The following is an 18381-nucleotide window of genomic DNA, read 5'->3' on the forward strand; positions in this document are numbered from 1 at the left end:
TAATCAAATCTATAACTTTAAACTGAATTATTTATTTATTTTTTATTTTTTTAGCTTTCCACCTGTGATTATGTGCTTGGAGGTTAATTTACAATAGGATGGAAGTAAAACTGGGTGGAGGTTTACCAATCTGCAAAGGAATAGTGGGAATTGCAGAACCCAAGTTTGACATTTGTTCCATGTTTCTCAGCGTGTGATCAGAGCTGAGCCCCTCCCGGGACCACTTCAATGTTCGGGCTCCCCAAAACCCCCAAACTTCCCATTGATTGTTGATTGAAATGCAGATTGCTTCATACTAACACTGCCACACGTCCTCGGTGGAAACCCCGGGGATGAGCTCACTCAGACAACGAGGAGGAGGCAGCAGGAGAAAGTGAAAGTAAAGTTAGAAGGAAAAAAAAAAAAGAAAAGAAAGTCTGCAGGCTTTTTGGGGATCTGCAGGGAGGAGGAGACGCCACAGACCAGTGTGGCTCCCACTAGAGAAAGTCGTTTCTAGTGGAGCCTAAGGACCCCGACGGGAGGTGAGGATTGTGGGTGAAGCTGCTGCCAGCCGGAACCCGAACCACCCTCCAGACAGGACCGGACGGACGGACGCTGCAGGCTGGCGTCAATCTGTGCGGAACCAAACCCAGGCTCGTGAGTCCGATCAGCGGCAACATGCAAAAACACACCGTCATGGTCGGCTTAGTTCGTTGATTGGATTTTTTATTATTATATATATATATATATATATATATATATATATTTTTTTTTTTAAAGCACATTCGAGACGATATGAGGTAAACATGCGTGTATCGTGATGATGTATCTGAGCTGCAGTATTTAACTTGAGCAGTGGTCACTGCAGTTTTTCATTCTGAGCGTGAACGCATGGAAACGTCAATTATTGCGGGTTTCGCAACATCTTGATATGGTGATAATGATTAAAAAAAAATAATAATAATTTCAATTCAGTTTTATGTTTATCAGCAGACATCTCAAAGCGCTCTTACAAATGATAGAGGCCAACAGAACCCAACTAAACCCTTCCAAAGCAAGCAGATGTAGCAAGCAACAGTGGCCAGGTAAAAGTGCCTCGCAGGAAGAGAAGTTCATAAAAACTCCTTCTTCAGGAAGAAGCCGTGGGGCGGACCATCCGTCTTGACTGGGTGGGGGGAGAAAGTACATGGGAGAGAGAGGAATAGAAGAGGGAGAGCGAGAGAGAGGCAGACAAGAGGGAGAGAGAGAGAGAGAGAGAGAGGCAGACGATATAAGTTGTTGCTTCACGTGCACAGCAAAATCATTAACATGCAAAGCAAGAAACTGACTTAAAAATGACTCTTTTAACCCCCTGAAATGTATTCCAAGACTTTTTATTTGACTTTAGTGAGTTTTTGTTGGTGATCGTTTAAATAAACATCGAAGAGGGCGAAACAAGTAAAACGGCTAAAATCAGTTTGAAAGAAACAAAAAAAAAAAAAAGTGGACAAAATTGTTTGAAGAAGAAAACGGCAAAAATACGGAAAAACGACAAAATGGGTAAAGTTACTAGAGAATGCGAGGGGGAAAAAAAGTTAAAACGAGTAAAGTACGAATTGAAATATCTAAATTACCCTATAACATTAGAATATGGAGCTAAATGAAGATAAATACATTTTTTAAAAAAAAGTGAATTTTGAAGAATAGGCTGGAAAATAAAATGGCCAAAATGATTCAAATCTATCAAAAATGTCTATCCTTTTAAATTGAAGTTATGAAACTTGAATGCAACACTAGATAGTTTTCCTATGTAAGATAAGATAAGATATCCTTTATTTATTTCACATGTGGAGAAATTTGCAGTGGTACAACAGGATAGTAAAGAGAAAGAAGCACACATAGCAGAAACTAAAAAAGCAGATAAAAATACAATATAATAAAAACATGCACACGGTGCCTATAAGTGTGGACATGTACAGAATATGGGGGTGGATGTATTGCACATATTAAATCCGTTTTTTATAGATTATTATTGTTACTGCACCACTTATTGCCCAGTTGGAGTGGAGTGATATTGTCCGGTTGTGGTGTGTCAGTGGTCTACTGGGAGCAGGCTTGGTTGAAGAGTCTGACTGCAGCAGGGAGGAAGGACCGGCGCTATCTCTCCTTCAGACACCGCGGGTGGTGAAGCCTGTCACTGAAGGAGCTGCCCAGTGATGTGACGGTACCATGTAGGGTGGTGGGAGACGGTCTCCATCAGGGATGAAAGCTTCCTCAACATCCTCCTGTCTCCCACCACCTCCACAGGGTCCAGGGGCCAGCCCAGGACAGAGTAGTGCTGCTGCTCCAGCAGACCACTCCATAGAAAATGGCTGATGCCACCACTGAGTTATAAAAGGTCCTCAGGAGCGCCCCCTGCACTCCAAAGGACCCGAGTCTCCGCAGCAGATGGAGTCTGCTCTGGCCCTTCTTGTAGAGAGCTTGGGTATTGTTGGACCAGTCCAGTTTATTGTTCAGGTGAACACCCAGGTACTTATAAGAGTAATTGTTAAATGCAAACCTCACTCACCGTCCGTGCCCGCGAACGCGTCTTACTGTACGGCACCAGACCACAGGTTGAGGCCACGTTTACGCGTACCTGGATTTTTTTTTTTCAAAAACGGACATTTCCCACCTCCACCTTCAAAAAAAATCTTCATTTACACGGACCTGGTTATACACCTGGTCTAGAGCTGCTATGAGCATGCCAAACCTGTAGGGGGCAGTGTAACGAGAAGCATGAAGCCATGACAGCCAATCAGAAATCTGGGGAAAAAAACGCCACGTCACGGATTGTGAGGTAAATATCTGCCTCCCCCCCTTTAGATGCAACCGGAGACACAGATTTTACCGTCCACACTAGGGGTGTGAACGGCACATGCCAGGGTTTTAGAATTTCCCCACTCTGGGAACTGCGTTGAAAAAAAAAAAAAGTCTTCAGGCTCCTAAAACCCCCTCGGGTGGATGATCGGCCAAAAGCAGCTCGTTTAGCTGATCTGGCGTCCTCGTGTGGACGGCCTCTTGGATAAAAGATTTTAGCGCGATTGACGGTGAAAGAGAATCAGCCTATTGATTCACCGTGCATGTCTTTCGGTGTTGCGGCGTCTGTTGTGCTCAGGAAATGGATGATGCAATCAGATACACAACTATGCAATTGTCTCATGATTCCTTATCGACACCAGATGTGGCAGTTGTAACTGCCCGGCCGGTCTGTATGTATAAAATTACAAACCTCCTTAGATTGGGTTTGGAACATAAGTTTGATTTGTTTTCCCCTCGTCTATCTGCCAGTTAAAGTAGAAACAATGCAGCTTTGTGTTTGCGTGGGCCCCGTGGATCGAGGTTATGCAAGTTGAAGTCTCACTCATCGATCTCCCTGATTCTCACTCAGGTAAAATAGAGTTCACGAGCTGCGGCTCCCAAATGGGTCGTGTCGGCGATGAAGAGGGTCACTTCCTGGTTGTTGGAATGCCTTCATCATGAAATCAAACACTCATTTATCTGCTGAGTGGGATTGTGTGTGGGTTGTTGTTGTTGCCGTTGGCAATGGGAACGAGTTCGGCGTTTGTGTTTTCGTACAGCGGTTTCACCATCAACATGCGTTGGATTTGCATTTCAGGGGCTGTGATTCTGATCAAACTGGCTCTATGACCGTGAACATCTGTTTCCTCGTCGGAATCTCCCAAAAAAAAAAATCGGAATTGCGGGAAACTTCCCAATGAGGACTGTAGGAGCCAAATGTGATATTGGATTGTGTACAAATGTTTGACCTGTGTGGGTGTGTCACTGACGTCATGCGCATATAGATTGGGGCAATGAAGGAGGAGACAGGTGTTGACCCCGGAAGGGCACACAGGTTTTTGACCGCTCTGGCGGAGTTTAACGGAAAATACTTCTGGTTTGTGCTCTGGAGAATTGAACTGAAGAACTTAACTGAAACAAAGAGATTGTTTATATCTTACCGGAGCGTTGGACTCAATTGATGGACACAAAGCAAAAAAGGTAAACAGACCCACCTACCGAGGCAACAGCTCACCAGCCCAGTATTGGGTGGCTGGTATATTGTCAAAAACCTGCCCGATTAAAGAGCCAGAAGCAAGACCTACCTTGGGGAGACGTCGTGGAACGATCGTGGGAGCTGATGTGTGGACGAGCAGCCCGGGATGACGGATCGCACCGTAGTTAGCCGTGTGGTTGCTAACGACGGGGCTAGTGCCGGGAGCTGTTGGATCAGGGAGCTGCGTAGACGATCGCTTGGATTTATGAATAAAAGGCGCCCAACGAGAGGTATGTGTAGCGCTACACCATCGATGGCCAAAATGTGTGCACACAAAAACCCAATGCATTGGTGATTATATCCCGCGCGGTAAAATCAAAACGGAGCATTACGTCATCGCGTTGAGTCACGTGACTCGTTGACCTACTTTCAGTGCGCTCACCTGAACTGAACTTTTCGCCACGTCGCTACAATGGAGGGAGCGTGCGCGTTGACGACGGACACGGACATTGAAAATGAACAAAGTACTAATAATGTGGTAACTGAAAAACGTACTGTTAAATTAACAGAAAAGGCTTTTTCTGAAAAACTTGATAAATTACAAAATACTAGAAAATCTAAACTAAATAAAGCCTGTAACATTAGAAGGGAATTGAATGAGTTTATGTCAAATGGTGATAAAACAAAGGTGATGGATGCTCTTGATGAACTGAAAATGATGTGTGATGATTCTAAAAGGGTTCATGATTCTTTGAAGGGTCTATTGTCTGTTGAAGATGGTGAAAAACATGAAATATGGTTTAGAGCAAAAATAATCCCAAACAATGAGTGTTTTTCATGTGTCAATGAATGGCTTTCTCAAACTGAAAAAGAAACACAAATGAATTCAAACACACAGCGAAATCAAAATGGTGAAAATGAACTCTCTGCAGAAGACAGTGTGTCAAATGTAAGCAGTAGAAGCAGCCGGAAAAGCAACAGGTCCAGTGCTTCATCTGCTAAACTAAAGGCAGCAGCAGAAAGAGCTGCAGTTTTGGCTCGTGTCAAGGTCCTAAAAAAGCGACATGCTATTGAACAAGAGGAAGCAAAACTAAGAAGAAGAAGAGAAATGCTTGACCTGGAAGCAGAACTGGCTGCATCAGAAGCAATAATGGAAATTTATGATGCAAATGAAGAGTGCCAGTCACAAGCAAACTCAAAAACAAAGAGTACCTGCAATAAAATTGGAGCAAAGGATGGACAAGCTTTAAACCCCACTGCCCAAGAGTTCATACTTCCTCATTGCACTGACAAACAAACAGCACAACAAGAGGAGGAACTTGTTACAAAAATGTTACAGTTGGAAAATAAACCTGTGGATGTGAGACCAAAGCAATGGAATGCAGCAAGTAAAAGACAACAACATCGAGTGGAAAACAGTGGAAACAATTGGAACACAAGTGAACAGCACCCTCTTTTCAGAACATATTTTCATAATAAAAGTTGAAATAAGGTCTGAATTCAAGTTTGTCTTCAGCAAAGCATGGTCGTTTTCCCCCTTTTCTCCTTATTTCATTCAAAAATAATGCACCATTCAACCGTAAATCCGGTTCGTCTGTCCGAAAGAGTTTTAGTTGAGTTCCAGAACAATGTGATTATTTGACACGTGGTACTTTATGGACAGGCAAACCACACAGGTGGACACTTTAAGATGGATTCACAACAACATCCAGACTCCCATGAACCAGTGTGTGACCTTGCGTCAACGTACGTGCCTGTCATCGGAAACCAGTTTTTGTAATCCGAAAGCAACGTTATTTTCTTATGCAGATTACTGTACATCAGTGTGAAAAATATATGTGGATTTCATTTTAAAAAGTTAGAAATTGGTGATCATGTTTTTTTTTCTCTCTTTTTTTTTTTTTGCCCTTGTCCTGTTCGGCAGCTTGGGCCAACAATATGATGTGATTGAGAGCCTTCGGAGTCAGAACAGTTTTTGGTCGTGCAACAGGGAGAGACCTGGAGTCTCCTCCTGTTGCCTTCTCCGTCAGAAGATGGCATGGCTGCCGTACACGACCGGGGGGGAACGCACAAAGAGAGAGAGAAGAGAAGAGAGAGAAGAAAGTCGAGGGGGGAGGGGTGAGGGGGGAGGGGGGAGGGGGGAAGGGGATAACATACAATGTCCTTGTTGTGCTACATATATTATTTGCAATAATCACACTCATCCAAATACTTTCCAACTGTTATTAGATTGAACCAGCCTGAGCAGCTCTATCTAGACAGTAAGATGATTTTCTAGATTAACCAGCCTGAGCAGCTCTATCTAGACAGTAAGATGATTTCCTAGATTTAACCAGCCTGAGCAGCTCTATCTAGACAGTAAGATGATTTCCTAGATTTAACCAGCCTGAGCAGCTCTATCTAGACAGTAACGTGAAGCAGGAACATGAAATAACAAAGAGGCAACAACAAAAGAGGAACATGATTTTTAAAGTTTGAGCAAATGATGACAGACAACAAGCAACTTCAGAAGCACCTTTCGTGAGGAGTGAAAGTGTGTGTGTGTGCGTGTATGTGTGTGTGAGTGTGTGTGGCTTGTCCACTGGGTGTGGCCGGAACTGTTGTGGGGGGACCCGTGGTGACACCCCGGGGTCCGAGGCCACCGCGCCCGGACACCGCCACCCCAGCAGACAGAAGCCCCCCAGGCCCGGGGAGACCCCAGCGAACCACCCCAGAGAGCCCCGCCCCCGCCCAAAAAGCACCCGACGGAGAATGCAGAGAGGAATCCCCCCCAGGCAAGAGGGGCCCACAAGAGAAGGACAAAGGGCACAGGGCCCCAGGCCCCGACCCAAGCCGCCAAGCCGAGAAAAGGCCGGAGCAGGGCCCCCGGGCCGAGCGGGCCGAGAGCCCCCCCAACCCCGGCGGCGAGTCCCACCGCACCCCCGGGAACAGGCCCACCCACCGCCCCCCCCCAACCCGGCAAGGCAGAGACGGCCCCAGCCGCCGCGCCCCGGACCAGCCCCGCCCCCAGACCCAGGAAAGCGAAGTCCGGCGCAGGCCCCGGTCGGAGAACAGTCAACTCTACACCCCCAGGAGCCTCATATTCCACCCGCCCCATAACCCCTCCCCCCGGGTCTTGATTGGGAAACCCAACCCATGACCCACCCCGCACACATACACACACACACACACACACACACACACACACACACACACACACGGAACGGGGGAGGGAGTGATGACTCTCGCACCCTCAGGCCGCCGGCCGGGCCCCCTCCCGGCCACCGCGGTATCCCAACCTCCACCAATCCAACAGCAAGTGGAGAAGGAGCACCGCACCCCAGCCCCCCCACAAGCGCCACGCCCGAGGGAGCGCGCCCCCCGCACTCCAGCCGCACTCACCCCGGGCCGGGGCGGGACCCCAGCCGGAGGTGCTGGGGGGAGCCACGTCTCCCGCCCTTCCCCTGCCCTATATGTGTGTTGGATGTATGTAAGGGTGTGTTTTTGTGTTTTGAAAAGGTGGATGCGATGTGTGTGTCTATGGTGCGGTTTAAAATTGGGGGGTAGCGGGGCCCGGGCGTTCTACCGCTGACAAGCGGCAGAACCCCGAAAGCGGCTTACCCCCTCAAGACCCTGCATGACTAAGTGTGGTTAAAATTGTGGGTGGTGCAAAGTCGGGGGAGGACCCAGACCGCAATTAAGTAGCCTGGACCCCCCACCTAGGCACCGCCCCACTGTTCCCTATTGTGGGGTAATATAAGGTGAGGTAAGGCAGGGAGGGTTCTGATGATGATCATGTTATATGATGAACTTTTATGGGCTTCCAAACAGATGGGAATGTTGTAGTTTGTTTTTTTTGCTTTAGTCGTGTCTTTACTTTCCACTCTGATGTGGCGAACTTGCCCCACATATTTAATGATATGCAATTCAAAAGTTGCGGGGAGGCGAAAATGTGACTCTCGCTTTGTAGATTTAATCTGTGGTAAAGATCTATCACACTGCGACATGCAGGATTTTTGGATGTCTGTATGTTTGTGGTTTAGTGATAGTAGCTCTATAAATGTGACGTGCGTTTTCTTCATCACAGGTGAATCCTGAATGGTGGCGTCATGGCACCCTGGATGAACAAAATCAGCCCCCTGTCTCTCTTGGTGCGTTCGTTGTTTCCACCGAAGCGTTTGTACAGTGTGTGTCATCCCTGATTCTATTTTGAGAAATAGCTGCCAAATTGCGCCGCGTCAGCATTCTTTTAATTGCCCAAGCTTCTGATATGTGGGGGAAATGTAATGGGTTCGAATATAGTTAACATGGCGGACTGCGCATAAAGGGTTGGATTTGTTAATAACTGATACGAAGCAACTTCATCTTTTTATGCGTATTCAATATAATGTGATTTTCAAACTTTTTTTCTGGTATATCAGGCACTTCTGATCACCGTTAAACATTCAAAGGAAGACTGTCATCATTATTTTCAATTCGACGACTTGGTATGTATTCATCTTTTTGTTGTCATTTGCTAAATATAGACAATTTTTTGTGTCATAAAAGTGATTTAAAAAAAAAATTTAATAAAATCTCTATCATCCAAAATTCTACTTTGACGCATCTGTGTCGACGGTCATTTAATTGTTTCTCGTTGTGTCTTTCAAATACTTGCAAAGCTGCAAAGTAACTTGCTGCTTTGCTACTTTTGAAGTTTTGAAATTGAACATAAATTCTCTTCAGCTCCTTTTTTTTTTTTTTTTTTTTGGGAACTCCCAGCAGAATGACTCACCTGAGCCGTTAGGATTTGGTAACACAGTTAAATTGACTTGCTCTCATGAAGGATGTATTCATTCAGCCTGAGTTGGAACGACGACGACGACGATGATGATGATGATGATGATGATGATGATGGGCTTAAATCTGGATCGTTTCAACTTGTTTGACAAGAGAGCAAATGAAGCCGATGTTCATCATATCGAAACCTAAAAGTCCTCCACTGTAGGTTTTTAGTCATTTGGAGAAAGTAGAATAACTCCATACCAGACAGATCTGAGTAACCTCTGTCCGTTTCTGTGAAATGTCTAAATCAAGTGTGGGTGGGGGTGGATTTTGAAACTTGAGAAACTAAACAGAAACGTATTAATTACATTCATCTTATTGATTAGCAATATGATTTTCATTAGATCATTCAATATTACGTGATCAAATTTGACCCACTCATGACTTGTTCTTCAGAAAGGAATTGACTATCCTCATCATTTCGAATGGGAAAGTGCCCGATTTCATTCGTATTGAAATAGATTGTTATTAGATGAACTGTTGCATTGGCAAAGTGAAACATGAAGAAGCAGAGATTTAATTAAGAAGGATTCATTGCAATCCTTCATAATTGGGCCGTTCAGCAGACGTCAAAAAGGTTGTGTAAACAGATTTTTCATCAAATATGTAAGATTTATTCCAGGTCTGCTTATTATGTTGCTCGTTTGAGCTAAAACGGCTTTAAAATTCGCAGAAATGTCTTAGAAGCCTTTAGACCTTTCAGCTGAAACCGTTTTTTTTCCTGTTGCCCTTCCTGATAATAGACAAAGACTTTCTTATAAATGGCACTTGGAATTACTCCATTCCAAAATTATTAGTCGGAACAAAAGAGATCCGCCTCAACATCGGTCTGTAAAAGTGGATTTGTCTCGTTCTCGGGATCTACTGCCCATGTTATGCCGAGTTCTGTATCGGAACGTCACGAGGAACACGTCAGACGTCAACTTCAAAACTTTATTATTATGATCCTTGTAATATGACGGCTGGGTTACATTCAGACCAATGAGTTCTGGTAGTAATAGACATTAATTGTTACCGTATTATTATTATTTACGTCTCATTTAAAAAAAAAAAAAGGAAGAAAAGCTTAATTAGTGTTTTGTTTTTGTTTTTTTTTCTTGCTTTCAAGAAAACAAATCTGATGGAAAATATTATGCTCATAAAGACTAAAGATCCCAAGGTGAGTGAAAATATAACCAGGAAGACGATTCAGTCAGATATATGCAGATGCGAAAAAATGCGTTTGACTCGACGCTCCTCTCATTGCAGGATCAACTCGAGTGCAGTCTCGGGAGAAAATGCCCAGATAATGAGCTTTTTTGCTTCGTTCTGGATCATTGCTTGGGAGTGGAAGTGAGTGTTCAGCCCAACTTGAACTTGTAACAAAGAACTGAAGGAAATAGTGTTGTTGTTGTTGTTGTTGTTGTTGTTGTTGTGCGGCCCGTCTAATTCCCCCGTAATGCATCTGGATGATGTATTAACTTGCTCAACATGCCGTCTGTTCACAGGAAGGTAAAGGAATACATCCAAAGTGTGACGGGGAATCGGACCAGAGTGTCTCTTACTATATCTTCATGTGCAAGATGGCCGCCCACCTTAACTTATCAACGGACGGTAACGCTCAGCCAGCCGAAAGGCGCTTTCATGAGTCATCACAATACGCACCGTTTGTTTTTTTTTCCGCCGCCACAACCTCTCACGTCTCTGTTTTGTGCTTTTGCAGCTTGTCAAGGCTTCGGTGAGTACAACATCCAGCAGAACCTGCATTTGTTATGAAGAAATCCTGCTGTGGCTTCAGGTTATCTTCATTATCTTCTGTAAATATTTACCTTTCAGATGTTGTATGCCCATCCTCACCTCACCGTAAGTAACGTCTTGTGTTTAAAAGTCAAACTGGCTGAATGATATTTCTGATATTTATGTTATAGTACAGATTAGGTCTTTTTATTGGCACTTTTTGAAATGTGAAACAGTAAGTACACTGTTAAAAGAGGTTGCAGGTTTATTTTGTTGTAACCAGTTTATCGCAGTTTACTTTTTCTTTTTTTTTTTTTTAATTGTTAATTGTAATTGTGAAATACGCTGCAATGGAGTTTGAAAAACCAAATGTGTGTGTCTGGTTGATAGTTTTGTGAACCGGCCGAGGCGCGTAGGGGAAAAATCAATCGTATCTTCTCTCCCGTGAACGTGAAGCGATGACTGTGCCTCTTTGGGGGTTTTTTTTTTAACGCTCTGCACTGACTGAACTGTCTGCCATTTTAGATTCAACAACAATAGCGACGCCGACAACACTTCCAGAAAGGACGGCCGCTCCATTGGAGCCGAACGCCACATCGGTGCAGCCGTCCACATCGACAGGCGCCACATCAACAAATGCACACGGCTCAAACGACGGTAAGCTGCGCGTCCGGCACGTCACGTGATTCACTACGACTGTTCCACAGTCACAGAAAGCGACGTACATTTTTAAAACGCCCCTCATGTGCACGCTGCAGGTCATTTCCAGGCTTTTGGTGGACACACAGTCATTTCTGCTGCGCAACACTTTAACTGGCATCATAACATCCAGCCAGCGGTTGAATGAATTGATTCAAATGGTTCTTAAGGTGAAAAAACCTCGTCTGGAGAGTGTGCGGCTGCTCATTCAACAGGAACGGGAAAAAAGTTAATTTAGTGTGTCATTATGTCCATAAAGCCATTAACTCCCGGCACAATAAAACCCCAGCTGCTTCTAACGACGTCTGAGACCTCTTTCAACGTAGTTTCTTTTATCTGCTGTCATTTTTATTTTAGAATCCAGACGATGTTAAAATGAAAGTAGGTTGTTTTTAGGGATGTCCCGATCACACTTTTTTGCCCCCGATACCGATCCGATTTTTCAGAATTGAGTATCGGCCGATACCGATACTTTCCCGATCCGATACTCACATTGCTATTGCAAATATACTCAATAGTCTATTTTTGGAGCAACTAAGATGTCTGAAGCTAAAAGCACTATTGGCAGAAGCTTTGTTTGGCTAGAAATGATTGTAAAACTCACTTATTGAATCAAAATTCTTCTCTTTCTCTTTAGTTGTTGTTGTAAACTGAGGGTACATCCACACGACGAAAAAAACGATCTTTTTTCTCCCTGGCCTTCTCCCAAAAAACCGTCCACACCTCACTATGAACACGGCTCAACACAAGGCTTCAGGGCATGTAGTACACATGCCAGGCCTTTAGGGGCGCTGTGACTCACCAAACACAATAAAAAAGCAGAAGAAGACAGACCACTTAGAAATTTTGAAGTAGACCTCTGCACATAAACACATAAACCACTATATATAGCTCTAGTTTTATAGGTCTATGGCCCCGCTCCGCCTGCTTCTAGCTTCTGCAGCTCGACCGGAGCTTCTAGTCCGTGATTGTTGTGGTTATTAGGTGACGTTGAGCACCGCGGTTTGTTTGTTTTTAGATCGGCGAGGTGATCGGCTGGATTTGCCAATCCCCAATCACTCACAAATCACTAATATCGGCCCCGATCCGATATCTACCGATCGGATCGGGACATCCCTAGTTGTTTTCTTCCATTGATTTTGTGTGATTTTGAGTTTATTGACTCTAAAATGCAATATTTTAAATATTTAGTGAGCCCCAAAATGAATTTCTTCCACTATTTGAAGGGATCCGTGCACTCGGTAGCCAGTTAATCCCGCACGTTTCTGTTGAGTTTTCCGTTTTTCTGAAAGATCCGTATGCGCCTGCGTGAAAATAGTCATAAGATTTTGTCCTGTATTTTTCTCACAGGCCACATTTCAAACAACAATAGTACAGGTGAGTCTCATTCAATCTTGGGTATTTCTGTGTGGGGGTGAAATGCCTAAATACATGTTTTAGGACTATGAGAGAAAGCACACCCAGAAAGCCCCCAATGAAGCCCAATCCCAAACCCAATATGACACCTCTTGAAATACTTGAACAGCCTGGAGCAATACTGTCATTAACGCTCATGTGTGGATAAAAATGAAAGCTCCTAAACTGAAGCATTAAACTTACACAATTTTACATATTGACATGATCAGACTTCAAACTTTAATCTTGTTAAATTAAATTAAATTAAATTGGCAACCAAAATCCTTTTGTTATATGTGTCCTTCAATCAAAATCTAATGGCGAGGTTAAAGTTTTGGTCGTTTAAAGCCTTTTTTTTTTTTTTTTCAGAGCTTTAATAGTTAAGATTTAATGGTGGTCAAGCCGACACTTAATCCAGCACCAGAGAGTTTTCAGTTTTCTTGATTTAAGTCACTATTTTCTGAGGCGCATCATCTGTCGATTTGCTTCACAGACTGTTACTCATTGCTTATGATGATATTTCCGAACTGAAGCTTGAACATCATTTTTTATTTTTTTATTTTTGTTCTGTATCTGCCTGATTCTACAGTGAACTCAGGTTGGTTTAGAGCTTTCCTGTTGTCTGTGACCGTGTGCCTGGGGCTGGCGGCTCTTTGTCTGTACACGTGGAGAAGGAACAGGCAACTGTCGGTGAGTAGATATATATGTTTTTGTTTTTTTGAAGGTATGACGGTTGAATGTATAAAGAGTGAACTTGATCAATCCCTGAAGGGACATTAAATGTTATCCGTCTCAAGAAAACGACATTCGTTTTGGTGAATGAAGCAAATTTTCCTGCAAATTCTACCCGGTTAAGAAGGACTCGGTGGAAAAAACAAACACACACGGCTGCAAAACACCGGTTAGATGAAGAAAATCGTAAAAGTGAGGGGAAAAGTATGCCAGCATTTTGCAGAGGCGGCAAGACGCACGTTTACTTGAAACGTGGTGTAAACGGGGCCTGAGTCATTTTAGACTGAGTGTGTTTGTCCAAACTTCCGGCTCACACGTGTTCTCATGCGCTTTTGAGGTCCAGTTTTGGTGCAATCGTTCGTTTTTTTTTTTTTTCATGGTTATTTCCGAGATGGTTTGTTGTCATTGGTATGCAAATGAAACTTTTACTCTCAGTGCTTTTTGCAGGTTACAATAACACACATGTCGTTCCCGTTTCAGGAAACCATCAGAACTCTCAGGATGGTGAATGAGTTGCAGGTACTTTTGCTGATATTTCTCTTTTTCCATCTCGATTCACATTGTTTTCACATGTTGTTGTTACTGTGTACTGGACTTTGGAGGGTTAGGGTGATTGCTCTCGGTGCGGGGGGTTGAAGAACAAGCAATGCAGGGTTGTAGATTAACCACTCGTGCATGTGGGCTAGGTCAAAGATTACAAGATGCTGGTGGGGGGGACAGAAAATTAAAAATCTTTGTTCACTCTCTATTTCATCTAAAATGAGATATTTGGTGAGGCATTTGACATAATTGCAAAACAAGTTGAAATGTACTGCCAGTTGATGGGTCTCAACTAACAGCGCCAACTCATGGCCTGGCATGCTTACTACATAGTTTTCAGTGTTTCGGCTGTTTCTGTGTAAGCGGACATCTTTTTCCGAAACTGTTGCCGTGTGAATGCCATTCGCTTCTGAAACGAGAACGCCATGATGCGTTTTCACTGAAAGCGTTGTTGTGTAAAGGGGGCCTTGCAAAGGGAAACAACTCACAATTTACTGCCGTTTGGTTTTGGTAGCGGGACTTGAACTCATCACATCACATGGAGGAGGATGTATTTGCTCATATATTCAGCTACTACAACAACTGGATTTTACTTTGGGAGTCCAACTTGTTCCGTGTTGCCTACAGTGCCAACAATGTATCCTTTTCTTTTCTTTTTAGTTAGTGGCCCCCCGGGCAGATGCCAATGGGAATGAGTCTGCAGTTTTAATACAGGTAACTGGTAAAACTACACGGAGACATTCTAACGCATGGAAAGTATGCAAACCTTCACTGTGATGGCTGTGGCAGATGTCTAAACACACCTAATAGACAACAGTAAGAAACGCAGGTGACGCATTCGTCGCATGTTAAACTGCATACTCGCCAAATAAATTGCGCTCAGTTTGGGTACATTTTACAGGTATTGACCTCAGAATAAATACCTTGTTGACAGGACAATGAAAACAGTTGGAAACTTTAGCTTTTGGAAATATGGGCAATGATCCGTCATGAAGTCTCAGCCGCGGGCAATCGAAGTGCAACGGAGGAGATTCAGAAACAATATTTGATAGTTAAGTCTGAAAATAAGTTGTGGAAAGCCGGCTGTGAAAAATCCTCTCACCGCGATGACGGCGTGTTCAAAACAGAAGCAGACATTTTAAGACCATGCAAATCACATAAGTCCCTAAGCAGAAACTCCTAGTATTTTGCACAGTCTGGATCACGTGCTCAGTATTCATTAATGTCTTCCTCCTCTTTGCAGCATTCCCATGTGTATGTGCTTTATTTTATACTTTTAGTAAATCGGGCCTTAAGTATGAGTCTTAAACTTTTCATTGTAGTAGAAGGTGGAAAATATTGCCTCCGGTGCAAAGTCACTAACTTGACACTTGTTTTTCTGTCTCCGACAGCCTGAAACACCTGTAAATGTGATGAATGGCAGTCTGCAGTAAAGACCAGACGGCCATCAGGATAAGGATCATACACAACACAGATTACAGGGATCCCAATAATCCATTATACTTCTAGTGAAAAAACATGAAAGAATTCACTGATTTGGTTCAATTTCAAACAGCACAGACTATGAACAAAGCATCAAATAACTCACGACCAGAGAACATCCAGAAACTAATTGTTTAAAAAAGAAAAAGGGGGGGGAGGGGGTAAATTAAGGAGGGAACTAAATTTTAAACATCCACACTATTTAAAAAAAACAAACATTTAGTATCTTTGTGTGTGGAGGGAGACTGTGGAACAGACTGTCGGGGAGCTCAAGCAACGTCCAACCATGAAGCGGTTCAAACAGTGGTACTAACAAATGGTGTCACAAGTGATAGGGAAGAAGAAGAGTGCACTAGGCGTTTTCACTGTGACAACTTGTTTATTGGTCTGTTACTTCATCACTCGCTTCCTTTGCGTTGTTTTAGGAAGATGTGACATGGTTGATAAAATTATATTTGAATTATTATATCGGAAATAAAAATGAATGTATGCATGGTACCAAATTGAAAAAAGAAAGGGAAACACTGCCACTTCAAAAGGTGGGAGAAATCTCTAAACGTGCATGCTGTGTTCTTCCACTTTACACTTTATTGTTAAAACACGGTTTAGTATAGGCACCAGCTTCTGAAGCTTCCGACCAGTCAATATTCTAAAATTCAATATGACGCATGAACGCATTTTGAAAAAATGTGAAACACAATAATAACTAATAAAATATTTTTTATTTAAATTTATATTTTTTTTAAATATCACTAAGCACGATTATGGCCAAGTTTCACCCTCAAGGGTCTAAAAATAAGATCATGGCACCCTCCAGTGGTTGTAGTAATTATTGCAGCAGCAATGTTGAAGAGAGAGGATAGCACAATGAAAAAAAACATTAATAAACGTGGTGGTTTTTAATCTGTTTTCAAAAGTAATAACATTTTCAGAGCTACAACAAGTAGTTTTGGTGCCAAGCAGCAACTTTGTGACCATGACAACAATTATTGTCACTTTGACATTTAATTCATTTTCATTTCAAAGCAGAAATTGTCTCTCAGACTTAAACTAACCAAGTTATTCGGCCAGAAGTCGGGTGCACCTGGTAGTGCTAATCAATTGACAAGATTGAGACAAATGAAGAGAGTCACACAAACAAGAAATAAAGAAAGAAAAAAAAAAAAAGGTGTGTTGGTAAAACATCACACTTATGGACGAGATAATATATATCGAAATATGAAACTTATCGTTAATAACCTTCTGAGCCAAAGATGAGAGAATAATATGACCCATTAACACCTATTTATTGGTTTGAAGCTACTGAAACTACAGTTTGATTGTGATGAAGATGTGGCAGATTATTCATTAAAAATCTTTTGTTGAGCCAACCAGTCGTTATACGTTTTTATCGTATTTAAAAACTAGAGCAGCAGCTTGCTTGGTAATGCTAAAATGTGAAAAATGTTGAAGGCTGTGAAGACTTATTCTGTATGACTTCTCCCTTAAAAACTTTGACGGTCAAAAATGTTGCTGCTTCTGTGTTCTATATTGAGAGATATGCGACTGTATATAAGACACATATTATTCTATAAAGTATATTCATTGAATGCATTCTAAACAGCAGTCAACAGGCGAGATCAAATACACTCCCTGCTTAGTTTTACGACACATTATAATGCAAGTTACAAAATAATAACCTATGAATATAATGGTGTTGTCACACAGTTACAGTATTGTCAGGTCATCATTTCAGGAAAAGGACTTGCAGCCCCACCCGTTTCATTTCTCTTGTGTCTGCCTGATGACACATCTTTGGCGTCGTTAGTGTAAATCGCAGAGCGAATTTGCTTGTCTTGTCTTATCGGATGTGTTATTGATTTTGTTGTGTGTTTGTATATGTACAGGAGTGGATTCACTCCATCTGTTATAGATTAATGTCTGGGGGCATTGTTTTTCTTAACTTCATTTTTTTTTTTTTTTTGCTGTTGTAATAAAATAAAAAAATTTAAATGTTGTGTTTGGCTCTTTTGTTGTTGTTTTTTTTTGCATTCTTTGTTTATATTTGTATTGTGTCAATAGAGTTATTGAAGTCATTGCAGTCACAATATGTTTACAGAAGACTTTGGCATATCTGGCCAGGGTGTGAGTACACCGCATGTTCTTTAGGTTTAAGTCACTTCATCTGAGTATTAGATTACCTTAGATTTATTGAGATATTCCTTCATGAATACCACCGACGAGAAATTCCACATGTTGCAACCCTAAAAGTCAAACAGTACAATAATATCCAATGTGAGACATACAATTATCAAATATATATTATTGGATGTGTAGGGGTGTGTGTCTGTGTAGAGTTGTGGGTGTTGTACTCTTATCAAAGCGGCTGCTGAGATTGTAAATGGGACATTAAAATAACTTAAGTTAGTGGTTTCTTTTCAGACTTTTCAACAAACACTCAAATAAGGCGCAAGGGGAAAGTAGTGAAGTGAGATTAAAAAGGCTGTTTCACAAATAGGAAGCATTGTCTTTCCCTACAAGAGTGTTTTGGTTTTTTTCTCTTCCTAGTGGTCGAATCATACATACCCATCAACAGTCACTTTAAAAATATGTTTCGGAGATTATAATGATCATATAAGTGACATCTCTGATTGGAGCTTTCGTCGAGAGAAGCCCGTCACTGTGAACATCATGTACTAAATGGGAGTGGGTATGCTCACCAATATCCATCCATCCATTTTCTCCCACCTATCTATTTCCAGGTCGTGGGGGTGGCAGTCTGAGCACTGTCACCCAGAGCACATTGTACCTATAAAGAACCTTCCTGCAGGTGGTGAGCCCACGGCGCCCACGGGAAGGTGGCACCCGGCGTGGGACATGAACCAACTACCTTGAGATTGCCAGTCTCATGCTCTTATCAACTGAGCAAGCCGGGGCTCGCTCAGTCGGAATTGGGCCTGACTATTTGTGTTTTGGGTTATGTAAACTTCTTAAAAATCAACAATGCAACTATCTGTTTTCAACAGACACGAAGAAGGGGA

General features: G+C 42.6%; 1 protein-coding gene across 3 annotated transcripts; it reads left to right on the top strand.

Moving 5' to 3' along the window:
* Positions 1 to 457: 457 nt before the first annotated feature.
* On the top strand, positions 458 to 17326 carry LOC308124912 (uncharacterized protein). Of its 3 annotated transcripts, XM_080488297.1 has the most exons (14): positions 458 to 636; positions 8061 to 8124; positions 8395 to 8460; positions 9906 to 9956; positions 10046 to 10129; positions 10285 to 10390; positions 10500 to 10514; positions 10613 to 10639; positions 11039 to 11170; positions 12563 to 12589; positions 13197 to 13297; positions 13820 to 13858; positions 14540 to 14593; positions 15271 to 17326. In XM_080488297.1, the coding sequence occupies exons 2-14, from the start codon at positions 8083 to 8085 to the stop codon at positions 15310 to 15312; spliced, it is 786 nt and encodes a 261-aa protein (XP_080344423.1). In that variant the 5' UTR covers positions 458 to 636; positions 8061 to 8082; the 3' UTR covers positions 15313 to 17326. The 3 variants fall into 3 exon arrangements, with proteins under 3 accessions (XP_080344423.1, XP_080344425.1, XP_080344424.1); XM_080488299.1 differs by lacking the exon at positions 14540 to 14593; XM_080488298.1 differs by lacking the exon at positions 12563 to 12589.
* The last annotated feature ends 1055 nt before the right edge of the window (positions 17327 to 18381 follow it).

Source organism: Lipophrys pholis (assembly GCF_963383615.2).
Source record: "Lipophrys pholis genome assembly, chromosome: 19".
Lineage (NCBI taxonomy): Eukaryota > Metazoa > Chordata > Actinopteri > Blenniiformes > Blenniidae > Lipophrys > Lipophrys pholis.

What these genes read in the sequence shown, in the direction of transcription:
- LOC308124912 (XM_080488297.1), top strand. Translation starts at nt 8,083, where the DNA reads ATGGCACCCTGGATGAACAAAATCAGCCCCCTGTCTCTCTTG. An exon ending in TGCACACGGCTCAAACGACG is followed by an intron (nt 11,171 to 12,562) that starts GTAAGCTGCGCG and finishes TTTTTCTCACAG; the next exon opens with GCCACATTTCAAACAACAAT. An exon ending in TTCAAACAACAATAGTACAG is followed by an intron (nt 12,590 to 13,196) that starts GTGAGTCTCATT and finishes CTGATTCTACAG; the next exon opens with TGAACTCAGGTTGGTTTAGA.